At 38.8% G+C, this 16,651-nt stretch overlaps 2 protein-coding genes and 1 long non-coding RNA gene across 10 annotated transcripts in view; 1 reads left to right on the forward strand and 2 right to left on the reverse strand.

Annotated features, from left to right (window-relative positions):
• cntn3a.1 (contactin 3a, tandem duplicate 1) overlaps nt 1-5,394 on the forward strand; it is a 356,340-nt gene extending 350,946 nt beyond the window's left edge. For all 3 annotated transcript variants that reach the window (XM_074645147.1, XM_074645149.1, XM_074645148.1), the window contains 2 exons: nt 761-929; nt 3,972-5,394. In XM_074645147.1, coding sequence (XP_074501248.1) covers nt 761-929; nt 3,972-4,063 — 261 coding nt within the window. In that variant the 3' untranslated portion in view covers nt 4,064-5,394. The remainder of the gene's footprint in view (nt 1-760; nt 930-3,971) is intronic.
• LOC141773278 (uncharacterized) overlaps nt 1-16,651 on the reverse strand; it is a 376,505-nt gene that overhangs the window by 223,506 nt on the left and 136,348 nt on the right. The window lies entirely within an intron of this gene.
• LOC141773266 (band 4.1-like protein 1) overlaps nt 11,032-16,651 on the reverse strand; it is a 56,391-nt gene continuing 50,771 nt past the window's right edge. For all 6 annotated transcript variants that reach the window (XM_074645143.1, XM_074645141.1, XM_074645140.1 and 3 more), the window contains 6 exons: nt 14,592-14,810; nt 14,451-14,510; nt 14,021-14,110; nt 12,631-12,711; nt 11,785-11,901; nt 11,032-11,666 (listed from right to left, as the gene is read on the reverse strand). In XM_074645143.1, coding sequence (XP_074501244.1) covers nt 11,661-11,666; nt 11,785-11,901; nt 12,631-12,711; nt 14,021-14,110; nt 14,451-14,510; nt 14,592-14,810 — 573 coding nt within the window. In that variant the 3' untranslated portion in view covers nt 11,032-11,660. The remainder of the gene's footprint in view (nt 11,667-11,784; nt 11,902-12,630; nt 12,712-14,020; nt 14,111-14,450; nt 14,511-14,591; nt 14,811-16,651) is intronic.

The raw sequence follows: 16,651 nt of genomic DNA on the forward strand, positions 1-16,651 counted from the left end.
CTACTTCATACTGAAGTTGGGGTGGTGTGAATCACACTTGAGCACAATAAATGAATATGCAGCTACATATCACACCGTGTGACATGTAGCTGCTTATTCATTTCATTTTGTTAAATTAAGTCCTCCACAAATTGCCTATTGTTTCTCAAGAGGGGAGTCATATACGTGTTACCGGTAGATTGATTATCACCATCCCAGATTATGACATTTGACTTGTCATTGCAGCATCATATGCATAATACATATTCTAATGATTACTTCAGAAATTGCATTTTTAGGTTATGAATCCCTCTGAAGTGCTATTCGGCTTATCGATCTAAAAAATAGTGTTCAGACGTTAATTTGCAGCCTCCTACGTTTAGAATATGTTATTCTCATTACATTGGAGGGGTCTCCTGAGAGCGGGGCGCTTACTGTGTGGTGAAACGGGCAGATGCATCCACAGTTCAGAGTCGAGCTGCAGCCGACTGGATTGATGCATCTCTACATTCCCCTTATCTGTGCCGCTCCCTTCTCCTCTGGTGGTCCATCACAGCCACGTGCACATATTCTACAGTCACATTCATCCTTGTTAGTTTCAGAGGCAGCACGTTACATCTCCCAGAGCCGTCTGAAAGAAACACAAGCTAGAGCTCTGATTTTCTTGTCAGCGCATCAACAAGGACACTGTGAAACCACTCACATGATGCATGGTATCTGGAGTGGCTTCCTGCCATTCCTCACATTTGTCATCATCCTTCACCTCCACGCTTTCTTCCAGGTGATGTACAGCCAGGACAAACACGGCCGACCCAGTGTGGTGGAGACCAACACCACCTCCTTGGAGCTGTCGCTGCCGGTCAACCAGGACTACGTTATCCAGATCAAACCCTTCAGCGAGGGAGGGGAGGGCAGCAGCAGCCGCCAGATTACCATCCCCAAGATAGCAGGTGGGACAGCGCTGAGAAGTCACTGCAAAAACAGATTAAGAGTTAGTTATGAGTCTAACACCCGTACACTGGTGTTTCGAGCATATGAGGAAGTATTTTTTTTGTCTCCCTAAATCAAAAAGACCCAATGTGTGAGTGTTAAGATATGCACCGTGAACACAACATGTTCTGTAGCTACAATGCATTGTGGTCTTTTTCAGGCTGCTCTTTTTAGATAAATTGGTTATCTCTGACACTTCCATGAGGTATATTCTTTCCCCCCATTAAATGTTAGTAGATAATGGTGAGTCTTCAAATAAGCCGTTTCTCTTTGAAGCTATGGATAAATGTTTTGTTTACAGTTGTCTTGGCTGTAAAAAAATACAGTCTCTTAAATATACATATCATCAAACAACAAAATGGGCTCAGACATGCGAAGAATATTTCGCAGTAGCTGGTTGTTTAAGAGTGTATTTTCTTTTCTTCTTTTAGTCAAACTATGTCTGCTGCTGTGCCCACACGTCTACAGTCTGACTCCTTGAAAGCCATAAAGGAGCGCAGCGTACCAGTGCCATCTGTAGACATATATGTGTACTCACACCACACACATGTATTTTATAATTGGCTTGTTTTTTACTTTTTATTTATCAACTCTCTTAGATCATACATGTACTCCAAGGTACAGAATAATTTCATCATACTTTATCGATAAATATTCCATATTCATAAATCCAAAAGTAATATATTTATGTGCAGGGAAAGAAAAATAAATAAATAAATAAATAAAAGGAAGAAAAAATAAATAAATAAAATAAAAGCAAGAAGAAAAAGACAAACAGACAAAATATTAGTAATAATAAAAATGGTGATGGTAAGTATGTAAGTGAGTGGAAAGAAAATTGAAAATTGTAAAATAATAATCATGATCATAAAAAAGGAAATGCATTGTATTATGATAAAAAAAATATTAACAATTTAATAGGTTGATGAAAGCTGATTGTGAGACAGTATTTCATCATAATAGTCCCCCTTATTCCGTTTAATAATGAAAACATACTTCCACAGAAGAATTTTTATTTTTGTATTTGTCGACTCACTTAGATCAAACATGTACTCCAAGATACAGAATCATTTCATCATACAGTATTTATGAATAAGCCAGATGACATACCATAACATATTCATAAATCCAAAAGCAATATATTTATGCGAGAGGGAAAGAAAAATAAATAGATAAAAGGAAGAAAAAATAAATAAATAACATAAAAGCAAGGAGAAAAAGCCAAACAAACAAACAGACAAAATATTAGTAATAATAATAATGATAATGTTAAGTAAGTGAGTGGAAAATAAAGTGAAATTCGTAAAAATAATCATGATCATAAAAAAGAAATGCATTGTATTATAATAAAATAAATACTAACAGAGTAATAGGTAGATGAAAGCTGATTTTGAGACAGTATGTCATCGTAATAGTTCCCCTTATTCCTCTTAATAATAAAACATACTCCCCCAGAAGAATAAGAAAACAGTCACTTAGATCATACATCTACTCTGTTCTCCAGGATACAGAATCATTTCATCATACAGTATTAATGAATAATCCAGAGAACATGTCATAACAAATTCATAAATCCAAAAGCAATATTATGTGCAGGGGGAAAAAAAATAAAAAATAAAAGGAAGAAAAAATAAATAAATAAAGTAAAATAAAAGCAAGGAGAAAAAACCAAACAAACAAAATATACTTCCTGAGAAGAATAAGAAAACAGCATAAAAAAAAATGCTGTGTTTTTTATTATTTTACTTTTTATTTATCGACTCACTTAGATCATACATGTACTCTGTACTCCAAGATACAGAATCATTTCATCATAAAGTATTAATAAATAAGCCTGAGGACACGCCATAACATATTCATGAATCAAAAGCAATATATTTATGTGCGGGGAAAGAAAAATAGATAAATAAATAAAAGCAAGAAAGTGAAGAAAAATAAAATAAAAGCAAGGAGAAACAGGCAAACAAACAGACAAAATAGTAGTAATAATATTTATTCTGATAATGGTAAGTAAGTAAGTGAGTGGAAAATAAAGTGAAATTTGTAAAAACAATAATAATCATGATCATAAAAAAAGGAAATACATTGTATAATAATAAAATATATACTAACAAATGAATAGGTTGATGGAAGCTGATTGTGAGACAGTATGTCATCATAATAGCTTGCCTTATTCTGCTAAATTATTTAAAAAAAAGTATTCCCCAGAAGAATAAGAAAACAGAATAAAAGTTTTTATTTCTATTTATTGACTCACTTAGATCACACATCTACTCTGTTCTCCAAGATCCAGAATCATTTCATCATACAGTATCAATGAATAAGCCAGAGGACATGCCATAACATATTCATAAATCCAAAAACAAGATTTTTCTGTGAGGGGAAAGAAAAAGAAATAAATACATACTAAATAAATAAATGGAATTAAATAAAAGCAAGGAGAAACAGACAAACAAACACAAAATTTAGTATACAAAATGTTAATAATAATAATAATAATAATAATAATAATAATGTTAAGGAAATAAGTGAGTGGAAAATAAAATATATTTAAATTTGTAAAAAAGAATAATCATGATCATAAAAAGGAAATGCATAGTATTATAATAAAATAAATACTAACAAATGAATATAGGTGGATGAAAGCTGATTGTAAGTAGATAGAGTATGTCATCATGATAATATGTAGGGCTGCACTGTACCTTTCAATGAAAATGAGAATAATTATGTAACAATTATCATTCCCTCTAATATCACAATTACAGTAGCAGTCAAAATAATTAAATTAATCGATATTTTCCCTAATAGTATGTCATCATAATAGTTCCTTTTATTCCGCTTAATAATAAAAACATACTTCCCCAGAAGAATAAGAAAACAGCATACAGGAAAATGGTTTATTATTTTACTGTAATAATGAACGTGACGTGTTTCCAGAGCAACATTTCTGGACACACCAGAGGAGCGAAGTTGTTGGATTTTGATCTGTTTGTGTATTTCAGGCTCCATAGCGACGGGAGCAGCCCCGGACTCTTCTGCGTTTCCCCTGGTCAACCTCGTGGCGTTAATCCTCACAGCCAGGACGGCACTATGACAAACATCTGCATCAACCCGGCACTCCGGCTGCTTGTTACAGTAAGAGGAGAAAACAGCAGGTCAGAGACAACCAGAGGCTGACAGCTGCATATCCACCTGCTCCCTTCCCCTCTTCCCTACCGCGTCTTTCTTCCTCTTCTTTCTACAAAGATCTCTTTTGTGAGGAAGAATCTTTTTTCCTCCACCTTTCTAAAAGAAGGAGTTATTGAAAAAGGAACTGGCTCTTTCAGAAGTTGCTTTTTATGGAAGAAGGAAGGACACCGTGACTCAACTGCAGTCTCTTTGAAGATGTTTCTTTCTCTGCTCCCTTCCAACCTGTGGATCTTCTCATGTGGTTTTAACCTCGGAGGCTCAGTAGGTGTGTGATGCACACATTATGACGTGTATATTTTTTCTCTGTTGGGACTGTGCAGGTTCTGTTAAACGGATATTGTGTGTTCCTCTGGACTTTTCTTGGATGCTGGGATTTTACCGAGGTTGGAGGAGAGACGTTACACAGCTCATATTTATGTGAGTGAAGTCGTATTTAAGTCGAGAAATGGGTGAAGCCAAGACTTCCTGCACTGTCTAAGAAGGAAAACCAACTGTTACTAATCCCTGCCACAAACAGGGAGCTAAGCCACATCGCTTTATGACAAACCACAATTTGGGACCTTTGTAACTTTGCCTGGATTTCATTCATGCTTTTTACGTTACGCCACATTACATCGAGACCTCGGAGTTGCCATGAAAACTGACTGTAACCAAAGGTATATTGAGCCGACGTGGTTCAGTTGCACCTGTTGTGTCGTTGTGAGAATACGCAGCGTGTCCCATCGCATCCACTGTAAAACAGCAGACTTGTGTTGATTAATTGATGTCTTACCTTCCTCCCCTCCTCCTCCGTGAGAAGTGTGTAACAACGGCATTGTTGTGTACACCGTATGTATGAAATCCTCAGGTCCCAAATGAGCCTTAAGTCTTCTGATTAGTTTCCATGTTGTTGTTATTATCAAGAGGTTTATTTATTTTTCCTCCTCCGTTTATCCGCGTTGTATCTTGGCTCACTCATGCTATAATTTATGAATAACTGACCGCTACATTGAGATTTGTTACTTTGTTGGGCGTTTTTGGGCTCAGAAACAAACATGCCTTTCTCCTGCGTCTCTCATGATGAGCATTGTAATACAGTACAAGTGGCAGTGATCGCTGACTTTTCTAACGTAGCTTCTTACAAAGTAGGGACGGTACTTTTACCGTCAGCTGCTGTTTCGGCATGAGATCGGTCAGTGTACGTTGCTTTAGGATGTTTGAATGGATCAACCTGCTTTTAATAAACATAATGCCATTTTACCCTCATTTCTTTCTTTGATGTCAGAAGAGGCAGAAAGGTCGAGCTTCGTCAGGCCGTGCTATGTGAAGTAAAGCTCTTATTATCTTCCCCAGCAGATGGAGTTTGCTCTGAAAAAAAAAAATCTGGACTTTGAGGTAAGATTTTTTTTCAAAGGTCAAGAATAAACTGTCACAGTTAATTAATTTATTAATTTGACATAAAGGTCACACTTCAAAGGGACTGTATGTAAGTTTTTACAACAATAAACATTTTTTTATATATTTTTTATTGCCAGGTTGTAACTTAACCTAAAAAGTGAGACCTTCCATGACTTTCTGGGTTTCCTTTATCAGCCTGTAGACTGATTTTAATGTGAAGAATCCGGGCCATTTTTTCCAGGAAAATCCAACGGATGTGATAACATGCGCGCTTGCGAGCAGCTTTATTTTCAGCTCCACTTACAGGGCTAACAGTGTGCAACCACAGCAAATATTCGGTTAGAAAATGGAGTCCGCTAACGCCAACAATGCTCGCTCTCGTCTACTTAGTGCAAACACAAGCGAGAGCAACAGGACGCTGCCTGTCGTTGACTTAACGGCCACAGATGTCACTGTTAACAAGCAATTTCTGATTCTTATATAGAGTCCCTTTAAAAGAACAGTGTGTAACATTTACGCCAGGGATCTATTGGCAGAAATAGAATATAATATTAATAATTATGTTTTCTTTAATGTATTTTCTTTCACCTTTATTTATTCAGGAGAAGTTCACTGAGAGTTAGACATTTACACCCAGAAGCTGCCCGTTACAACCACAGTCTGATCTGGTCCTCTTCACGGAGCCGGCCGCCATGTTTCTACAGTAGCCCAGAACAGACAAACCACTGTTTTAACTTTTCCTGCTTGGGCCGAAGTCGATAACTCTCTCTTGCTTCACCACTCACTTCCCACGTACACACACACTCTACGCACTGGTTCTGCTCCAGATGACCTACGCTACTTTTACAACAACTAGCTCTACAGAGGGCAATTCGCGTTTTCATGTCGGCCACCGTAGCTCTCCTACATGCTTGGCACACGGTAGAGGCTTCAGTTGGTTGCAATCTGCAACCTCACCGCTAGATACCAGCAGACCCTACACACTGTTCCTTTAAAAAAGTGGTTACAGTTGAAGATGAAACTTTCGGTTTGTATTACTGCAAATAAATCTCAACGACTACTTCTACGAATCTGACTCACAGACGTAAAACAAAGTTTGTCAAACATCTGGAATAACTTCAGTCACATCCCTTAGTGGTCAATAATGTAAAAGCATTCACAGTTTGGGGTGGAAAAAAATTGAACTAATAGAAACTGTAGTTCTGACTTGAACCAAACCTTTCCTGTAGCTGTGTTTCGGACCTTCTAAAACCTTTCAGTCCATTTCTCTTCACAAGAACGATTCAATTCTTAAAGTTTGGGGTTTCTTGGATGTCATGCTTCAGTATTCCATTCAATTAAAGATCAGGACTTCTCTTGGCAATTTCAGAATGTAAATTTAAATCTCTTTAAGCCCTTTTGTTGTAAATGTATTTCTGTGCTCGGGGTTATGGTCACACTGTGTCTCAACACCTTCGAATCATGCGAGTGAGTGAGAGACAGAGCAGCGTTTCTTCTCTGTTCTCCCTCCATGGATGCTCCTGATCAATGTCTGAAAACAGATGCTCATAAGTGCAGTCGATAGCTGCACGTCTATACCTGTAAACTGTGAATGTGTTGCTTCCTTGAGCTTTGTTTGGTGCTGTTGCACTGATCTTCACACCCACATGCCCTCACACGGAGGACAGCATCAATGCCTCTGAAAAAGACTGGGCTGTGTTTAACTTCAAAAGCATCTGTTGTGGAGAACAGAAACCCAGCAGAGGGCAGGGTATAGTATCACCATGGTAACTACATTATTGAACTCCCCTTTCATTGAAATAATGTATGATGTTTGTGGTATTTTTAATACAGATGGCGTAAACATGTACCAAACTTTTTCTCTCAGCTGTGAGACGCCAAACTTCTGCTTATAAACACGGGTGTAATTTAATGGGGGACACACAGAGGACATGTCCCCCCACATTTTTCAGAAGGCAGTTTGGGACCCCTCCACTTTTTCACGCCCGCTCAAGCTCCCAGTCCCTTCCAACCCCCCCTCCCATGATTCTCAGTCATAAAACTGGGGTCAGTACAGGCAGCAACACCTGCATTCTTTCTAACGGCCAGCAGGAGGCGACTCCTCTGATTGTATAGAAGTCTATGAGAAAATGAGCCTACTACTCACTTGATTTATTACCTCAGTAAACACTGTAAACATGAGTTTATGGTCTCAATCGCTAGTTTCAAGTCTTCTTCAATACAGCATGATGTTCATTTAGTAAATTATGGTCCCATTTAGAGTCAAATAGGCCATGAAGCAGGGGATCATTTAGGGCGTGGCTACCACGGTTATTGACAGTTCGCTACCACGGCGTTGTCCGGTCTGGGAGTTGTCGGCGTTAACATGAAAAAATGCTTTTTACTCCTCACTTAACATATTTTGCTTACTATACTTTGCTTACCACCTTCATTGTTTTTCTACAGAGTTTCTTAATCAATGTGACGGCCTGAACTGTGCTAACATATCATCATACACCGATCAGCCATAACATTAGGACAGCACGGGCAACCTGACGCAACAAACTGCTCCTCACTGTGTGTTCTGACACCTTTCTATCGGAACCAGCATTCAACAGTTTTCCTTCCTTGGACCACTTTTGGTAGGTCCTGACCACTGCAGACCGGGAACATCCCACAAGAGCTGCAGTTCTTTAGATGCTCTGACCCAGTCGTCTAGCCAGCACAATATAACCCTCGTCAAAGTCGCTCACATCCTTACACTGGCCCAATATATCCCCCCCACTGCCAGGTGCCATTGTAACGAGATAATCCATGTTATTCACTTCACCTGTCAGTGGTCTTAATGTTATGGCTGATCGGTGTATGTTACCTTAAGTAAAAGTAACTTTCTTCTAAAATGTAGTGTAATTTCCACCTCTGATAACTTTGTATTTAAAAGCCTCTCGGCTCTAGTTTTATAATAAATACACATATTTGATTATCATATTGATTTGAGGAGTAGGGCAGATATCAGCCCTGTTAGTGCAAATTTGAACTAAATCCAACCAACCCAACACTATCTTCAGAGTGGTTTTTCGCCTATGGGTTTAGTCAATATATTGATTATATTCATTACTTTTTGCTGTATAAAATATTTATCATTCTCAAAATGATGAAAAAACATGGTTATGTTTTGTTCTACTTTGGGTATCTGAGAAACTAAAGCTCTTTTGGGGATTTGTATTAATAACTGTGTCCCCTGCTTACAAACAACCTAAATTCAGCAATAGATGAGCAACAATTGCATTAATACACTTGGCTTTTCAAGTGTATTAATAGATTAATTTTCCTTAACAAACCCTACTGCGTTATTTTTTCATAATTGGAAAATACAGCATCAGCTGCAGTTTTCTTCATCGTTTATGGGCCTCGAGGACTCCAGCTGTAATAAAGACAAACAGATAATGGAAGAGATCAAACAGAGGGATTCACTCTCTCATCTTGTTCTCTTTTTCTCTCTTCTTTATTCATTTTCGAAGGAATGCAAGTACAATGTAGAGCAAAGACATGGCACCAAGCAACGGAGAGCAGAGGAGGAGGAGGAGGAGGAGGAAGAGGAGGATGGCTCTGTACAGAGAGAGGAGAGGTTTCAGGGTCAGCCAGAGGTCGTCCAATCAGACTTCGGCAGCAGGTGTCTCAGCCGCGGCCAAATGTCTCTGATTCATCACAGTCTGGTTGATAGTTGTCACACATCCAACGGGAGCCGGCCTCTTCTGGACAAAGGAAGGTAAGTTTGACCTCACAGGTTTGATCCAAGGACGATTTGGATAATTCTAGTGAAGAACGGTGAGAAGGATTTTTTCAGCTGCTCTACGTCGTTGCAAAAGCCTCTTCTTTTTGGTAACTGGTGCCCCCTAGTGTACATCGAGCCCAAGGTCCATTAACTACTTTACATCTTCACAATCCACCAAACGGCACCAAATATACAGTACAAGGTATGCACGGCTGCATTTTTTTTTTTTCTACCTTCCAGTTTGACACCCACATCCATGATTAATCACCACTTTAAAGGATCTGGAACCAAAATATGAAATACAACAATTACACCACACATGTGAACGCTGACGGTAAAGTTTTAGTGTCTGAAAGCCAAAGTTGAACCCTCATAAACCTGACATGACAGTTTTAACATTGTGTTTTTTCTCAATTGAATTTGTATATAAAATGTGACTTTTGCAAGGAGATGGAATTTTTTTTGCAGGTGATGTTAAAGACACCGTAATTAAAGGGAAACCTTGCCATGTCAAGTTTATGCATTTTGACTTTATGGCACCGTGTGTAATTAAAAGTAGCTCGTTCATACAAATAGTTTCATATAAAATCAGAGTTTGTACAATTTAGACTGCTACCTTAATTGGCACACTACATGCCTTTGGCATCCCTCTAACATTCATGTACCAAATCACACAAAAACTAAAAGTTCAAAGATTCTGCTCCTACCGTATAGTTAATTTATTTATTTATAACACTGTAGTTTGCGTGAAAGAGTATCGGGAGGGCTCTGATGCATAACACCGTTTCTGCAGAGCACGTCGAAAGATGATGTGTTGCACGATAAATAGCCGTGAAAAAAATATCAGTCACCACAACTTCCTGTTTCTTTACGGAGAGATTAAAAGTAAAGCGATGTGTCAAATAAAGATATATAACAGCAGCAGTGGCTTGAATTAGATGAAACTGTTAAAGGGTTGTGACTGAAGGAAGATACTGTGTAGCCACCGTGCTGTCGTTGGATAAACAACGTGTTGTGTGCTCTGATGAATACTCTTCATTTCCTGTCAGGAAGCTTAATTTCCTTCAGAGCTCAGATTCGGCTTCAGATTGCGAATAAGTCGGCCTTTATATCTTATATCATCACGCTCCATCCTTCTTATATCCACATTACTCAATTACAATCCAGCAATGCAAGAAATTATCATGCAAACATTATCTCAAATACTATTTTTTTTTTACTGATGCAGCGGCCCCGCTCTGTGACGTGGACAAGGGTGTGTGAGCCTACTCTATGTACCGTAACTGTGTTATATCCAGCTGAAAAGCATATCTAAAGGCTGGGTGAGGAGAGAAACTGGGCTCATTCTGAAACATCAGCATGCTCAGAAACTACATCGCCATCATTTGAATAAATACAACGGGTACTATTTGTGTGTATTATTAATAGCTCCTAATGTTCACACACGCATACGCAGAAATTCTCCAATCAATCATGATGCAGCACCTCACCCCGTCAGGGTCAAATACATCTTTAAGGTAAGACAGAGAGAGAGGGGAAGTACAGTGATCAGACTTAGCCCAGACTTTGAATAAAAACACCACCTAGAGGATGATCCATCCTGCTCAGTGCATGTGCACGGCGGCGCGACGGGAGGAGGGACAAAGCTCATCTGTTCATTAGACTGGATACGCAAGAGAGAAAACTAAAAGTAGGATTTGCTCTGCTCTCACTAAACCCTGCTTCTAAAACAGTACTGGAGCTACATGTAATGGATTATTTTAATTATTAAGTGTAAGCACACACACACACAGTAGGTTTTACAGCAGTTTTTTTTTTTTTTTTCAGCAGGAATCTGATATTTCTTGTTATTCAGTACAGCAGCACAGACATGTAAAAAGCACTCCTAGGTGCACGATTATTTCCTATTTTCCAAAATGATACTTTCTGCGTGGGAGGGGCACCAGCACGGCACATGGCCTCGGATTATTCCACAGTGTGAACGAGTGCACTTTGACCTTTGAGGAAGAATATAGAGTCCCTGAGAGGTTTTGCAGGGAATTTAGTCGGATTTGGATCAAATCTCTTTAATTTGTTCCTGGAATTCTGGTGGCATATTGTCGACCAATAAAGGACCAAGAGTGATGTTTATGTTGTTGTTGTTGTTGTTTTTCAGCCAAATCACTCTGCTGAACATGAATGATCTCAATAGTGAAAATAAAAACGTAAGGATTTCAAAGGTTGTTTCAGCTTTGTCTGTTTGTGAAGGTGTTACAAGAAGCTCCTGTTTGAGCGCCACTGGCAGTAGTCTATCAGCAGGGATGGTGGGTGGCAATTTCAGGTCGGGCACTGACACTTTCGGTCCAAAGGGGGGTGCTCTCGTCTCAGCGAATCAGGACTGCAGGTGATGAAAAAGAAGAGATAGTCACCCTTTAATCCCTTCATCTCAAAAGGAGGGCTGTGAGGCCAAATCCTGGCCAGATATTATCGTTTGGGAGTCAAGATGGCAGCCGTACCTCTGATGCGCCGTGTCGATCCTCAGTGGACGATTCTGTTTCCCTGACAACGACTGCCTTGGTCACCTGCATGTCTGGATGCTGCTGCTTGGCTTCCTGTATTGCAATAGCCAGAGCCTGCGAGGGAAAAGAGTGATAAATATTATACTATAAAATCAATCTCAGGAACAAATGTGTAATTTTTCTGTGTTTTATGGCTCAAGACTGTTTCCCAGTTATATTTCTTATTCATTAATAGAAGAGAATTGAAATTCAACACAATTTCAGTAGAAAGACAAAAGATTTTTCCACACTAGGAAAGAGGTGATTTCAGAGGTTTTTTATGTTTGCAAATAGAGCTACATTTTTCAAGCAAAAATAGTGAAAAAATGCCAAACATGGTCTAGTTTCAGCCTCTCAAATGTGAGGATTTCTATTGTCAGATATATTGTAATATTATTGCAATATGAATATCTTTCTTTTTTTTTTACATTTTATAGTGTAAATAAATTAAAAAAGATAATCGCCATATTATTGATATTAACAGTTGATTTTGTTTGCATATCTTATTTATTCACTTGTTTGTATTGTATATTTATATAATAAATATAACGTATTTGTTCAATGTCTGAAATATATGTGTGCAAGAATTTAGGACTTTTTGGCATTTTTTAATTTAAAGGATTTAAAGGAAGGTTTCCGTAAATACAGGTTATAAATAGTTCCAAAACCAACATATTTAATAATCAGATTAGACAATTAGAAATGTACTGCAAAGATCCAACATCTACAAATGTCCCAAAAACTACAACCCCCAAAACTAACAGTCAGTACCCACCATGCATATGGTTCTTTTGACCAGCTCACCTGTTCCTGATCGACATCATCGTCTCCTGTGATGATGATCCTCTTCTCGATCCTGGTCTCTGAATATCCTCCTTTCACCGTCTGCAATAACACACAAACGGCTTTATCTTTTCATAGAGCCACACATTCAACTGGATTCATGTCGCAAAACCCACTTTATCATAATCATACATTAAATTGTGCACTTTGTAAGTTCTACTTAAAGGGGAACACCACCTAAATTAAGAATTGAGCTGCATCCAAAATGTGAGATTCGGAGTCCACAGACTACATCCTTTCCACGCGTCCCCATTCATTGTCTATATAAGCAGCCGTGCAATGCATTCTGGTTGCGTGGCGGCGCAATTCGAGAGACAGACCGCCACGTCGCCTGCTCCTCATTTGCATAAAGTTGGAGTCTATAGGCTACTTTATGGAAATCAGGGGCATGCGGTGCTACTCGCCGCCTCTGGAAACTCCCTAGAAACTTCTAAACTAAACGTTGCCGATCTAAAATAAAGACAGATTCATCAACTGCGTGGATTATTTCTCGTCTCAAATGTTTTCAGAAACACATTTCAGGGAACTATTTTCATAATATAAGAGAAGAAAGTTTCCAAACGAGCCGCCATGTTGGTTCCGGTTTGAAAGCTATAGGAGCAGCATCCCATGAGGGAAAGCGTTCGTCCAATCAGGTGCCTTGTGTCTAGTGGCAGCCCATCAAGCATCCAACTCTGAAGTTTACCATGAGAGCAGCTTACACATGACGCTCGAGCGCCCATATGCGAGCGGCGAGCCAATGCCGACCTGCCTTTGATCTAGGGCTTTTGTCGGGGAGAGCTCCAAAAACTGTCAGTGAGCAGAAACTCAGGGCGTAAGTCGTGTAGCGTGAACTAGGCCTAACCTGCGTCTGTTTCTGCCTTGCAGCTGGTTGATTGGAGTGATCTTGAACACCTGGGCCCGATGTTAAAACTCTACTGAAGCCTCAGCTGCAGCTCTGACACTTCTCTGTCTGCGTCTCCCCTCCAGGCGCCTGCTTCTGCTTCTGGTTTGGTTTTGGTTATGTTACCTTCGTTCATTACTTTTACTTCGATGCACTTTTACAACACACATCCTCCGCTCATGCACCACACCCAGTTTGCTTTAATATGTAAACTCTTTTAGACCGAATGCAACATATCTCCCATTTTCTAATGGTCATCAGAGCCGGGTCATAGCAGAACATCTTCCCAATTCACTGTCTATGGAGCAGTTCAACTTCATACTTGATGAAATCACAAATTTGATTTTTAGCGCTCTAGTTTTTGGATTTGTTAGAGAGTTGTTCATGTTTGGTAATATTTTTTTCGACCATGGGAATAACATGTACAAATTTAGAAAACTGGCGTAGTTCCCCTTTAAGCTTCCCTACCTTGCTGACGTGAGTGGTTGCCGAGGTAACATTTTCAGTGACGAGGATGGGCGACCCTGACCCCTCTCTTCCAAGACTGCTCATATGCACCTGAGAAAGCAGAACAGCTGGCGGCATTAGCAAATACTGTCAACACACGCACACATATTCTATTTTAAGAATCTTGTTTTATTTCCACATCTATGAACATGTGTCTCTATTCTTGTATGTGTCTCTGTGAAACACTTTGGTGCAAAACCTGTTTGCTTTTTAAATGAAATAAACTTGACAGATTATAAGTCATTTTGTTTTGATATTTTAGGACATCCAGTCAGACACATATTCATATATTCATGTCTTTGTGCAGTAAGTAGGTTTCAACCTGAGAGAGCAGGAAGGAGTGTGCTGCAGGTCAAACTAAAATTGGAGCGGTCCCTCTGTTTGTACTCACCGGGGAAACACTCGGTCTCGTAGAGTAAGAAACTTCACTCAGGCCGGTGATGCCGTGATCCTGAAACACATAAATTAATTGTGTGACTTGTTGGTAGAAATACTTCAGCTCTAATATTCTTTTTCCATCTGTGAAACTAACCTGATCTGTGAACTCCACGATGGTGGTGGTGACCTCTGACCCGTTGGGCTGAGTCTCCGTCCTGACGTCCGTCTTCCTAACCGTCGGCGTGGGCATGATGTCACTGGCCTCCCTGCTCAGCGGTGTGACGGCAGAGACACGACCGGTTTCTCTGTGCGACTCTCTGTCCATGGACGAAGACACCGGCACTGACCTCTTTGGTTTTTTGGGTACGACAGGCTTAAAGTGAGGAAAAAGAAACACGTTTTTACACATAATGACTGATGAGCTTGAAGGTCTGTTGCCGTTTACCTAAATTCAGGGGAAATCTCCAAAAGTTTAACTGATGTGAAAGTCTTTGCCTGCAAAAATTAAGATATTTATTGAAGCTTCTGATGCACAAAGTTAAACAGCAGAAGAGAGAAAGACGAACATGAGTAATGTAACATTGACGAAGTGTTTTGAGCTCAGTGCTGAAGAGATATATTTTATATTAGAATTAAAATAAAAGAAGAAAGAAAAACAGGGAGGAGAGAAGATGAAGGGTCTTTCTTCATTACCCTTCAGTGCTGCTTGATGAAGAGCATTCAGCTCAGAACACGCGTCATTACGGACATTTAATGTGTCTTTTGTTTGCTGTTTTCTTGATTTCAGCGCATCAGAATTTTCAATTTCAAAATGTATTAGAGGATAAACCCCTTGAGATGCACCATGTTTTCAAGGGGGCACAAAACATAGAAGTTAACAAACATTTAAGCACATAAATAATAATTATAATAAATTAAACAGAAACATAGTAACATCAACAAGGACATACACAAAGGCTCTCTCTCCATCCCATCCCAAACCACACCAACATAACATCAAAATAATGATGAAAATAATAATAAAATAACATCATGTCAAAATAGTGAGTTCATAAACTGAAGACAAAGGCATATACAATAAAAAACAAATAGATTTAATATAAATCAGCAAAGAAGTAATTGATCTGAGTAAATTGGGTAAATTATTCCAGTCTGATGTCTCCCAACTTCTTTAAGAATTCTAGGAACGATAAAAAAAAGGTTGTTGAACATGTCTAAGTGAATCTGATTATTTGAATGAGTGAAGTGGTAGCCAGTTAATTGTACCATACATAAAACAATGATGTGTGCGATAAGGACACCTCAGAACAAATCTACAAATATTATTGTAAACTACATTTAAATCATCAATATATAAGTACATTTTACGCAGGGGTGGAGGTAACAATTTACTCTCGTTACAATAATAAAGTATTTTTTTTGTGTTTTTGTACTGAAAATGTTACTAATTTTACTTTTAAATTAATTTACTTTAATTAAATATTACTATTTATTACAAGTAAAGTATTTCACTACATTTCAAGTCGCACCCGTTACAGAGTAAAGTCAGATGAAAGAGTCCTGATAAACTGTGAGAGGATGAAACAGCAGCTGCTGCAGGAGAGTCAGCGGCCGCTAGAGGGCAGAGCGGCATGATGACGACATGATACGTCATCAACGTTCGAGTTCACGGCCGGAGAGCCAGCTCTGATAGCACCATCACACTAATAACTAACATCATCACATTAAGGGTTTTTCATCAGACCGGTGAGTACAACGTCAATAATCACTTCGTTGCCTAGCAACATAGTTAAATGTGCGCGCCACGTGGTGCGCAGTAACTGAGCAGTCTCTCCTCATAGATATAAAACAGCTTAATATGTGATTATATCTGTTTTATAGATATAAAACAGGTTTATATGTGTTTATATCTGTTTTTATATCTATAGTCTCTCCTTTGCTGTAATGTTTGTGGTTCTAACTTCAGCTGCTGTGGAGTTTATATTGTTTACATGTCCACTTTGTTCTGCTTTGGTTGATTCTAAAAGAAGTTTCCGGCTCCATGATGGTGTCCACAGCTCGGTTTATTTTTAATGTCTATAATTTTAGAGTAATTATCTGAGTTTTGTCTCTTTTCTGTTTAATTAACTAATAAGGCTACACTGAGGAAGATGATCAGTTATATATCTTTAATTGATGATCAGTTGTATGAACAGACTGCAGAGTGTCTGTTGG

Source organism: Sebastes fasciatus, chromosome 8 (assembly GCF_043250625.1).
Source record: "Sebastes fasciatus isolate fSebFas1 chromosome 8, fSebFas1.pri, whole genome shotgun sequence".
NCBI classification, from domain to species: Eukaryota; Metazoa; Chordata; class Actinopteri; order Perciformes; family Sebastidae; genus Sebastes; species Sebastes fasciatus.